Here is a 12,691-nt window from a genome sequence, read left to right as displayed (position 1 = left end):
ATTTTTCTTTTTCGTGCCTCTGGCACACGTAGGGAACTTTTGCCAAACAGGAGGTCATGGCTGCTTACTATTTCCTGAGTGAGAACTCCATCTCCCTTTCGCTAAATTTCTGTTTCCTCTTTCTGGGTGGTTATTCCTGCTGCTTCTCTGGCCCCTGGGACTCCATTTAGCTTGCTTTCAGTGGCTAAGCACAACTCTCCAACTCTCCACACAGGCTCTCACTCAGCTTCTGGCTCTCACTCAGCTGCTGGCAATCAGGTGCAGCCTGGGCAGTCACACTTCCTGGTTGTGATGTCATCATTCTGCACCTGAATTGCAGATTCCCAGATTTGCGATTCCTTAATTGCGTTCTCGCAATTAAGGAATCGCAATTTTGGTAATCGCAAAATAATTCTGCGATTTTTTGGGAATCGCTATTATTTTGCGATAAATTACCTACATCGGAATTTGCGATTCTCAAAATGCGATTAGCGGAAAATCACAATTTCAGAATCGCAAATTGCTTTTTACCTACATATGGCCCCAAATCATAGTAAATCAAGAGCCCATTCAGGGGCTTTTAGTCTGCAAATAACAAAATAATTTATGCTCCCCCGACCCTTCCAACAATTATTGTCTAACTCATAGAGTAATACGTTCAGGTCATATGGGTAATCATGAGGTGTTGCTAATGGGAATTTTAATCCAAATTCACGGGTTCCTAGGAGTTCTAATTCTCAGAATATTTTGTGAATGTAAGTGTTACAACTTCATGCAAAATGTTGAATCTGCTTTTCGAAATCTAAACTCCTGATTTACAATATCAGGATTTGTAGTTTTCATTTATGTCTTTGGAAAATTAAAAAATTGGTAGGAATTTCTGCAGAGGGTAATATAGGCTTAGGGATATAAATATGGACGTTCCAAGTAGCTGGGGTTGTATAACGCAGAATCAAGGTAAGTAACATAATACTGCAAAAATATGGGGGCCGATTCACAGAACTAACTTAAGACAAAATCCTAAACTTACTACTTTTGGTATTCACAGAAGTTAGGATTTTGTCTTAAGTTTGTCTTAAGACAAACTTAAGACAGACTTAAGACAGACTTAAGACAGACTTAAGACAGACTTAAGACAAACTTAAGACAGAGTTAAGACAGACTTAAGACAAACTTAAGACAAACTTAAGACAAACTTAAGACAGACTTAAGACAGACTTAAGACAAACTTAAGACAAAATCCTAACTTAAGTCTGTCTTAAGTCTGTCTTAAGTCTGTCTTAAGTTTGTCTTAAGACAAACTTAAGACAAAATCCTAACTTCTGTGAATACCAAAAGTAGTAGGTTTAGGATTTTGTCTTAAATTAGTTCTGTGAATCGGGCCCATAGTCTTAGTAATACTGACTACCACTTCATCATGAAGGTAAGTATTTATAGATTTATGTGGATTTACTATTCTTTACTCCACATTTACAAACTTTAAAAATATATATTGTCATGGGACGCAGATGGGGAGTTAAGAAGAGTAAATCTATACTTATCTACAGGTAGATTTGCAGTCATGATAATCTGGAGTTGACATTTTGACAAGATGATTTTTAAAACTCAATAATGTAGTGGAACCTCCACAAAGGTATTTAGCATCCACACACTTTAACTTACTGGAAATATTCTCAAGCGTCTCGTGGATGACTGGAAACCCTCATTGATTACAATTAGTGCTATACCAATCCACCGATTGATTGATGGACATGTTTGCAAGGTGACAAATCGCAAGAGTAAAATCTGGAGGCACCAATACCCATGGTCAGCTACAATATACATGGATGTTACATTGTGCTCATGGGGATAATTGTAAATTTCCAAACAAGTGGCAATCCAGGCTAACCATAGGTATAAGTTTGAGTATAAGAGTTGCATTGTTGTATTTGAAAATCAATCAACAAATTAAAACTAAAACCAGTGGAAAGCAAAAACTATCCCTTTGGAGAACCACAAATGGCGAACATATAATGACTCATAAACAAACCACTTTGTGTAAACAATATTTTAATATAAATATTTTGAACATACAATATATTTATTGAATAGGAAAATCGGTCACAGAAATATATAAAACAAATACCACATTTCCAATTTACGTGATAGGACTTAACAAATGATGACAAAGAAACTGGGAGAAGAAACACTTGGGAGTGAGCAACAAAAAAAGAGGATTAAGGAGACAGCTGCTGCAGCAACATTTGGCTTTGGCCTCATATTGGGGCTACAGTGGTACTACTATTGGGTAGCTGTTCCCAAGTTTTCATAGGAATTGAAGTTTTTGTGCTGTTAAAATGTTTTTATCACATAAACGTATTAAAATGTGCTGTGTTGAATGGTCATAAAGAAAGAGGAGTGTATAAAATTGGACTGTGTGTCTTTAATAAAAATATGCATTTTACATCACAGTTGCAAGAACCAATGTTGCCATCAGGATTCTTCTGTGGCCCATTCTAAGGAGCAGACAGGCACAATTACAAACTGCGTCTATAAAACTACCCTGTTGAGACCTATTGTAAACTTCGGTAAATCTACATTTAAACTATTTAAAGTTTTCCAAAAGTCGCCTTGTGTGTGTGGCTCTCTCTGACAGAGAAGTGCAGAGACAGTCAGGTTATGCGAGCAACATAATAGAGACAACAAGTAGAGAAAAATACAAGTAATTTTAAAAAGTCGTAGTCTGGGCACAGGATGTGGCGGAATAAGACCCGTCAGGTAGTTCTGAGGTCCTAGAGCTAGTTGTGCTATTTATACACTACAAGCTACAGAAGTCTTGGACCTCTTGGTTCATCTTGCTGAAAGCGTCAGGGATTATTCTTGGAGGACCATCCTTCCCAAGATGAGAAAATCAGAATCATTGAGTTGAGTAACAATAAATATCTGTTACGCACCACCAAGATGTCCCTAGGAGTGAACATGTGCTTTACAAATAAACGTAAAGTTATTCTTCAAACCAGGAAAATTATAGTACTTGGGAGAGATGAGAAGGAGGCTGAGAGTGGCTGTGCCATCCCATTCTTATGGACCACCGTTGTTAACAAACTTTAGTAATGTCTAAATAATTAATCAATAAGAGCCCCTCCCCCAGCTGTGCACCAAACTTCATGTCACACCGGATGTTGTGTGAGATTTGCCAAGTGTTGGGATTGCTGTTCCTATATGGACTAACATTTCCGGACACAAAAGGAACCTTTTCACAAACACTATAAGATCAGTGAGGGAACTGGTGGGAAGAGACTACTGCAGAGACTTTAGTTGCTCCGGCTGCAGATATTGGCGAGGCACTAAAAGCAGCAGAAGGGCTTGGTTACTCTCTTCTGATACCCATTCCAACCCTGCTCCCACTGTAGGTGAGTGGCATGTGTAGGGAGGCGCAGAAGCATTGGAATCTGCAATGTGGGCTGTTCTTTTCAGACCCCCACCTCCAACCCCACTGCAAGTGATGGCCATGTACATTGGGGAGCTATAGAGCAAAGGAGATCTCACCTGACCTTCATCCAACCTGCTCCCATTGCCGGGATGTGATCCACCAAATTTCTCATAAAAATCCTCAAACATTGACAGTGCCTATGAACACCCCCTAATATTAGAGATTGTCCTGTGGCTATAAACATGTTATATGTGGATGCGTTTTGTAAATAATCGTAAAATATAGTCTCCTGCAAATTCTTGTGATGTCTAAATTTGTAAACACTAGTGAACATTGATTTTCAGAATTTGTGAAGGCACTGGAATATACCCATTGCAAATCCCAAAAGATAAACACTGAAAACATGAAACCTTATCTATAACACAGGTGTGATTCAAAAACACAGGGATGGGGAAAATAAGGGCTGGGAGTTATAATCTGATTATGCTGGTGCTCATCTGAAGTGGTAGAAGATCTGATTGTTGTTATTTTGTGAATAATACCATGTGCCAAAGGAAATATGTCTGTTGCTGGTACTTAGACGGGTATGAATCAGGCATCTTTAGATGACACTTGGTTCCTGCTCAGATTCGATCTGGGTGACACTACTTCCAATTTGTTGGTAGATCCACCATCAACGGGCATATGCTGTCCAACCCAAAGACGTCAAGGTGAGATAAAACTGAGATCAAGGCTGCCTGTGTTTCTCCAGATCAGCTGGCATCCTAGTTCTGACCCTGTCTATAGGAGATTGGCCTTTCCCTAGAATGACACCGAACCAAGTCTTATTTGATCCCTTTGCTCATGTCATATGGTTTCTACTAAAATATATACAGATTTTTTCTTCTTTTCTTCAGGTTATAGTAGTCATCACTACTATCTTCTCAAGGCTGGATCATGATAAATGTTATTTTATCCTGTCTGATGATCATGTGCTACTAATTCTGAACTCTGCTGCCTGCCTTGTCTCTGGAGCGCTAAGCATGACCACATTTCACCTCCTCTTTGTGCAATGCATTCATCCTTAATCTGGGTAACAATTCAGTTGCAGATGCTCTGAGATCCATCAGTGTTGACGCTTTCACTGCCCACTATTCCTGACTGTGAAGGTTCTTGATTTGCTTCCACACCAGCTCTTTCCTGTCTCTTGATTCCAGGGTGTGGTCCTGTCCTCCTTCCCCCTGCGCTAGAACATAATTCTTCTGAGCCTCAGATAAAGCGAGGACCGTCTCATTGTCGCCAACGCCTCAAGACCTGGCTCTCCGTAGCCCTGCTCTAACCTAGCTTTCAAAGTTATGAGCTAACCTCTCCAAGCCCCAGGAAGCCAGAGCAGCACCTAAACTGCTCAAACTCCCTCTACATTGGTTGACAGAAGGTAACACAGAGATTTTTATGACATGACGCTGTTTGCTGATGCCTTTGTGATAGCATTGGCCCTGATTCATGTTATTGACACATGGCTTATGATTAGCGATAAGAAATGTCCTCTTTTAGAGCCTGCATGTCTGCGGTATTTGCTCAGTGGATTGCAAATAGAATATAAATGCATAACAGATTACTTAGCTATTCATAGCCCTGGATGTTTTAGGCGCGCCTGCTGACTCAGCAGTATCAGGGAGGTTCTAATGAATTTTAATGCGTGCATAGTTAATGTTTTATAATGCCATAGGCAAATAAGCGGTGACTTCACCTAATGAAACCTCATATTACAATGCCATCAGGAACACTCTGTTGATAACTGGTGGGGGAAGGCCACTGTGCAAAAAACATGTTTTACAGCTTTCATCCTGGATTCCACAACAACTGTAGAAAGTACTGGTGCTAGACCAACCAACACTCCCGCCAGCTGCTCATCACATCCTTATTCGCCGTCCTCATCCAAGACCTTACAGTTTGAGTGTCCCACTGCCCTCACTGGACAGGCCATTACCACTGACCCCTTTTTTCTATTTTCCTTTTTTCCTCCTCTGCCTGTTAAATCACTACTAAAAACCTTCCCTACCCCCATCTCAGGTGAGGGGTTTTTCCTGTCATCAAATCAAGACGGCTAAATTAAAGCTGTTCAGATTGGATTTATGTTTATTGTATCTCTGGAGATACCGCGTCTTACTGGGTGTGGAGCATTTTACGAAACAGATCAGAACAGCTTCGCCTTATTGTGCATAATGGGTCACTTGTCTGCTTTTCCTTTGATAACAGGAGTAAGACATAAAACACAGGCAGTGCCTGGCCCTATGATGGCTCCTTTCTGCACAAACACACACAAAGAGAAAGTAACCAGGCAATGATGATGCAAGGAAGGGCCTTCTGAGTCAGTGTCTTGCTCGCAATTGTTTTCATTCTGAGAATGAAGCAGTATCAGCGCCACCATTTCGCTGCAGATGAGGAACAAATCTCGGGGAAGAGTTTCTATATATGTATGCATACGGTATGTGTATAGCGCAAACCTAGCCAAAAGACGATATAACACTGTGGTACCAGCCTGTCTTGGGGAGTGGGATGCTCAGACTTCAATGAGGAAGTTCAGGACTCAGAGAATGAAGATTACTGGTAACTACTCAGGTCACTCACATGCACTATGGGCTGCTGTGAGTAGGACGTATATTCCTCTTGTGCCCACTTATGCAGATAAAGGATGATTGACATGTCATAGGGAAGGCTTTGTCAGATACTTCCTAAAATGTATATAATCTGGGAAATGCCTTATCTGTGAGAAGAGAATAGAGTCATCACTAAGGTCAACAAATGAATGGAGGATAAGGTACAAGAATGAGATAATCAAAATTTCTTCTGACCGAAATATTGATTCCTGAATTTTGTTTAAAAAAATATCTCCCCATTGGAGTTAGCAATAGAAAATCGACAACCAATTGTTTGATATTTTTCTAAACAACAATTGGAGCAGGATAGTTTTGTCAGAATAGTGTATATCCTGACTTGCAATAGATTTGAGAGACAGGGGAGATCATCTTATAAATCCAAATGGATGTATACTTTATGTCACACGATGAACCTCTTAGAAGGGAACTGAACAATAGTTTCTCAGTCGTGGGTTGTATTTAACATTTCGTTTCCTATTTTCACCATCCTAATAGGGCTAAATATCATCAAAGTTTTGGGCTTTTTTGTTAATGAATGTATGGAGACCAGTGTTGCAGTGGCTGAACGTGACCGAGCATTCTGGCTTGGATTTCATCAGCTACACCATACTTTGTTCTCACATGGTCTATTTCCCTGGACAATGCTTATTTCTGACGGACTCTTCTAATGGCAGGTTCCTCACCTTGGGAATCCACCATACACCAAACTAGTTCCGCAAATTCTTGTAATAGCTCCTGCGTGGCTGCAAGTGGTGCTATCAGCTAGGTCCACTGCCTTTTGGCTAGGTACACTCTATACAAACACCACAAACCTACATAGCATGAGCTTCCAACTAACCAGGTAACTCTCATATCACACATTGACCATATGCTTGTCTTTGACCCTGTTCAGTGCTCTGCTGCCTTTTGGATAGGTTTGCTCTATAGGCATTCATAAATACATACAGTTGTTGTTAGGTTCATAAACCTATCCCATAGAAGGGAGTAATGGGATAGTGTCTGATTTTTTCCTAGGTTTATAGACCTTTATAAGCACTTTTTAGGGATTGCTTCTCAGTTGTTAGGTTTATAGGACTCTTATAAGGGAGTTGTGAGATAGCTTCTGAGTTTTTTTTAGACTTCTCAGAAAGGACTTGTGGGGTAGATTCCCACTTTTTCTTAGGCTTATAGTCCTCTTACAAGGGAGTTTTAGTATGGCTTGTTTGCTGTTGTTAAGTTTATAGACCTCTTAAAAGAGAGTTGAAGGATAGCTTGTGAATTGTTCAGTTATAAACATCTTCAAAAGGGAGGGATCATTTCTAAGTTGATCTTAGATTTCTAGACTTCTTACAAATGAGTTAGCTTCCCAGTTACTGTTTATAGAAATTTGTTGTTAGGTTAACAAACCTTTTAGAAGTAGACTCCTATATATGAGTTGTGGGATAGTTTCAGCATTGTTCATAGATGCATAGATCTCTTACAATTGAGTTCTAGGACAGATTCCCAGATGTTGATAGGTTTACAGACCTTTTAAAAGGGATTTTTGGGATAACTTCTGAGTTGTTCTTAGGTTTATCAATCTCCTATTTGTTGTTTATAAAACCCGTACAAAGGAGTTGTGGGATATATTCTCAGTTGGTAGATTTACACATCTCTTAGAATAGACTCTTAGAAGGGAAGGTACTGAATTGTTGTTTAAAGACCTCTTACAGGGGAGTTATGGTATATATTCTCAATTGTTAGATTTACAGACCTCTTGTTAGAGACTAGTAGGATAGCTTCTGTGTTGGTATTAGATTTAAAATGTGCATTCTCATGATTGTACACATTTTGAGAAATACACACCGATCATTAAATTCAATAAACCATGTGGACGGTGTTGAAATCTACCTGCTCTCCATCATAGGAAATTTAGAACAGGTCTCACTTGGTCTATAACACAGACTCGATTTATAGCCCATATGGATATGAAAGCTGTTACCCTTTTCTCAATAGGTACCAAGGCTACCAAGGTCACTATTATTAATAAATATTGATACTTGAGTCATTTTCTTCTCACTATCCCAGGAACTGCCACATATACCTATGGTTCTTCTTGGGTCCATGTGTGGTCCCTCCATGTTATATTGCTTCCGAGCACTTTAATAAGTGCTATGTAATAACATATCGTTATTTCGCTTGGAGAAGGATATGAGGGGGGACTAGAGGAGTAGGAAACGGGCACTGTAGTGGCGACACTGCTTAGATGTAGACAATGGGATGGGATACACTGTGAGAAATGAGCCCTAAGTCCTTCTAAAAAAGTTAACATTTAAATATTACAGAAACATGATCTGTAGGCAGGGTCTATTTTTATCATATAGTACCCCAGGCCCGTTCTGCCTACACCTGAGGTATGAGACCCTTATCCTTGCCCTGGCAGCCTAATTTGTAGGCCGTGTTAAATTGACCAGAGGGTCCGGTTTTACTGTATAACAAATGCCCTGGGCCATCCGAGTCACTCAGCCAGTATGAACCCCTACCTAGGCCCTGCCAGCCTAATCTGTAGGCCTTTGGTAAATTGACCAGAGTTCTGCACCCATTTTTCTGAACAGCAGGCTCTATGCCTGTCTGACTAAAACCCACAGCCAGCTTCTCTCTGCGAGGCCTCCTGCTCCAAACTATAGAGCCCCCACCCTACCCGTGTGCACAGAGTTCACTGGCGCAAAGTTCACTGTCTCTCTCTATCCTGTCGGAATATAGCCCACCACATCCTGGGTACATCTGGCTATGTGAATAGAGAAGTTCCCACCACAAGAACGTCAGACCAGGGTGATGGATGTGGCAACCAAGACATTGCTATATATTTTATTCCTTACATTACATATTTTCTGCTTGCCCTATGCAATTTACGACGAGCTCTTGGCCTGAGAATATAACCTTTCACCTAGTCTATGTTCCGCATTTAGAAGAATAGGCGCAGCATTTCTGATAAATGTGCAACGTGTGACGTGGGTAGGACTGGCGTGAGATGACATTGCTGTAGGCACTTCTCACTGCTTGAAGGGTATAAAAGGGAGGCCCACAGGTTTCTCGTCGGACTACCCCACCTGTCTGTTGGTAGAAGGCAGGCAGCTGTGGGTGCTCCCCAAGAGCTCTTGTTTTTTGTTTTTATGTTTTTAAGATACAATTTAACTTGCCAATATATTTGTCGTTTGTGCTATGTATGCTATTTTGTCTCTAAACTGGTGTTTTCTTATTGAGAATTTAATGCTTATATTACACTTGCAGGGCTGTTTTCTTTTAGGTGTAAAACGTGAGTATTCTCAACATTATAGATCAAATGTGTTTTGTATTCTGAGAATACTCTCCTTGGTTTAAATCATGCTTTTCATAGTGCATTATAAATGTGTCTTTTATGTTTCTACTCTGCACATCTTATGTCAAACAGTTTCAATGCTTCCATGTAAAAGTGCCTTCTGATTTGTGTGTCACTCTGTGAATGGGAGGTCACTATAGATTGTATTTAGCATTTTAAATGCCTTTCTCTTGAAGTTGCGCCTTCTAAATAAATCTGTTAAACCTTTTGGATTAGTTTCCATGGCTCACACATCTGTTTCCTTCATTTTAGAGTGAGCGTTCCCGTGCACCCCAGCTCAAGTTAAGGTGCCCCATAGCCCCTAAATCTCTCCTACGATCATTAAGTGAAAGTGCCCCCTGCCCCCTAAAACGCTCCCTGTAACACGGTGTTGAAATCTACCTGCTCTCCATCATAGGAAACTTAGAGCAGGTCTCTCTTGGTCTATAACACAGACTCGATTAATAGCCCATATGGATATGAAAGCTGTACCCCTTTTCTCAATAGGTACCAAGGCTACCAAGGTCACTATTATTAATAAATATTGATACTTGAGTCGTTTTCTGCTCACTATCCCAAGAACTGCCACATATACCTTTGGTTCTTCTTGGGTCCATGTGTGGCCCCTCCATGTTATATTGCTTCCGAGCACTTGAATAAGTGCTATGTAATAACATATCATTATTTCGCTTGGAGAAGGATATGAGGGGGGGCCAGAGGAGCAGGAAACGGGCACTGTAGTGGTGACACTGCTTAGATTTAGACAATGGGATGGGATACACTGTGAGAAATAAGACCTAAATCCTTCTAAAAAAGTTAACATTTAAATATTACAGAATCATGTCTGTGTGGGGACATAGGATCTTGTTAAACTCAATAAACATCTAAGATCACATGCATTAAATTCACTTTTCTGGTGAAGAGTGACTTTCTGAAATGCCTTAGTGGACAGCAGAAATACACCCATCTGTTAGAATAAAAGTTACATACAAGTGTGAGATGGGGTTTGTTGTTCTTGAATTACACCATTTCAGGGAATTCACACATTAGGATAGCTCCAATAACATTTGTTTTGAGATTCCAGGCTTGGTTACAAGACCTCTAAAGACCAGAGCTTTGTCCACCGCTGTCTTCATGGCGGCACAGAGTGAAGAGTCGGAATGTCCTCCTGATTTGTACTTGAAAGTGCCTTGTGTCTTGTCAAGTGTTCGTGTTTTCACAACAGGGCAGTTCTGCTCACACAAACGTGGGCTGGAGGTCCTCCTTGAAGTTAACCACTGCCTGGGAACCAGCACGCATTTTCACCCAATGGCCCGAGTTGCCAAAAGTCTCACCATCTGTTCCAGATGTGCCACTGTCACTAGAGTCATAGGGATTCTCAAAGCAGATCTCACAAAATGGCCTGTGGCAGCAGCAGAAATACTCCTCTGAGCTGCTGGAATCTGAATCTAGCGACTCCTGGGTATAACGTTTCCTGGGTCCATCCACAGTCTCATTGTTTGCTGCTTCGCGCCTAGCTCTGTTCAGAGGGCCCAGGGCAAACTGTTCTGTTGGACGGCTCCTCCTTCTCTTAAGAAAGTGATGATTATTATTTGGTCCAAATTGTTTTGCATCTCCTGGATTTTCAGGTGAACTTCTACTGTCCTCAGCCTGCAGACTGAGGTCTCTCTTGAAGGCAGGCCGCATTGACTTGCTGCGGGGATGCGCCTCATGACCTTCGTTGATGGGAGGCAGCTCTGCTTCAGGTTGGGGCCCGAGCCCATTGCATGCCACACTAGCCCTCTTGTTCATCATGCACAGAAAATGTGGGGGCAGTGGCCCCAGGTGGTATGATGATGACGGAAGGATTTTGGAAGAGTAGGTTTGGCCCCTCCTCCTTCTTATCATGTAGGGAGAAAGGCTGAGACAGACATTCCTGAAAGGCTCCGGTGACCTCACGTTGACCTCGTGCTGCACACCTTGGCTAGCACGCCTTGGCCTGTCAGGCGACTTCAGGTTTCTGATCCCCACAGTGTCTATGCTTAGCTCTTTCAGAATTTCCTGCAGCTTCTCGCTGCTCACGTAGTTCACCCTGGGTGACGATTGCTCTGTGGTTCCTCCTAACGCCAAGGGCAGACTTGGCTTCAATGAAACATCAATCTCAGGAGCTGCTGAATTGTCAAGGCTTGATTGCTGATCTTCAAAACCAGAGCTGCCTTCACTTGAATTAGTCCACCTCTCTTTACCATCTTTTTTAGTGGTACATGCAGGGCCGGTCACAGATCCCTCAAGCACAGCCTCGGTGTCATTATTTCCTGATGACGCACTGTCAAGATTCGACTTCTCTATAGGATTCTTATTGTTGCTGTTCCTCTGATGACTAGATGAGGACACCTGATTCTGTATCGAGACAACGACACTAAGCACGTCTCGTCTTTGGTCCACACGTATTGCCTGCTCTGCAATGGTCATGCTGTGGCCAACATTGCCCGCATCACCCTCTAGACTGTGAGCAAAAGCTGGGATTGCACTAGAAGAAGGGTCTGCGCCAAGGTGCTGGTCATCACAATCCGTAGACATCAGCCTGTAGAGCTTTTCTTTGGCATTGTTCACCTGCTCTTGCAGACTGTCTATCACTGCATCTTTCTGTGAAAATATAAATATTTAAAAAAGCATGAGGTGTGTAAGCCCTTGACAGCAAGACCGTTCAACCAATCCAGATCACATTGAATTACCCCAGTAAAGTTTTTCACTCATCGGACATGACGTTTCCACATATCTGACATGACTTCTTATCTTATTTTTCTCTTACATCTTATCATTTAAAATATGTTCACAAGACACAGCACCTTGACTACTAATGCAGTTTGATAAAATAATTGACTATCTTATGTCATGGTTCTTAACCAGAACCATAAAAAATCAGACACTACAAATTAACAATGTATAGTTGCTCAACATTCTATTGTGTATGGCTATTTTTGCAGAAAAGTGGTAGAAGCAAGCATCATGCAATTGATACAGATGGAGGTGGGTTACTGTAGGAGGGCACATGTTGTCAGTGCTACCAAAACTAGGAAGAGATCCATAGCTCACCTCCTTTCCAGCTTAGCACACTCAGTCTCTTTGTGTGTTGTAGCTCGGAAGATGAGGAAAAGCCTGATGCTAAGGTATAGTGCCCTGGCCTTTTCCAGGTAATATTTCACATAGCATCTGGGCCAGTTCTGGGCACTCTCTCCTTGGAAGTTTCTGTCTTACTTTGACAACTCTGGAATACGGAGAGGAACTTCATTGTTAGTACAGAGTTTTTAGAGCTTAGCATACACCAGTGGCACAAATGTAGAATTCAAGGATTGGGCTCTTTTG

General features: G+C 41.4%; 1 protein-coding gene across 1 annotated transcript in view; it reads right to left on the bottom strand.

Moving 5' to 3' along the window:
* Nucleotides 1–2,011: 2,011 nt before the first annotated feature.
* GPR156 (G protein-coupled receptor 156) overlaps nt 2,012–12,691 on the bottom strand; it is a 202,652-nt gene continuing 191,972 nt past the window's right edge. Inside the window, exon 10 of the mRNA XM_085621048.1 lies at nt 2,012–11,971. Within this exon, the coding sequence (XP_085477174.1) occupies nt 10,583–11,971 (1,389 nt within the window). The 3' untranslated portion in view covers nt 2,012–10,582. The remainder of the gene's footprint in view (nt 11,972–12,691) is intronic.

Source organism: Triturus cristatus, chromosome 8, assembly GCF_964204655.1.
Source record: "Triturus cristatus chromosome 8, aTriCri1.1, whole genome shotgun sequence".
Classification (NCBI taxonomy): domain Eukaryota; kingdom Metazoa; phylum Chordata; class Amphibia; order Caudata; family Salamandridae; genus Triturus; species Triturus cristatus.
Note: the sequence above shows the minus strand (reverse complement) of the source record. Positions and strands in the feature narration are given on the sequence as shown.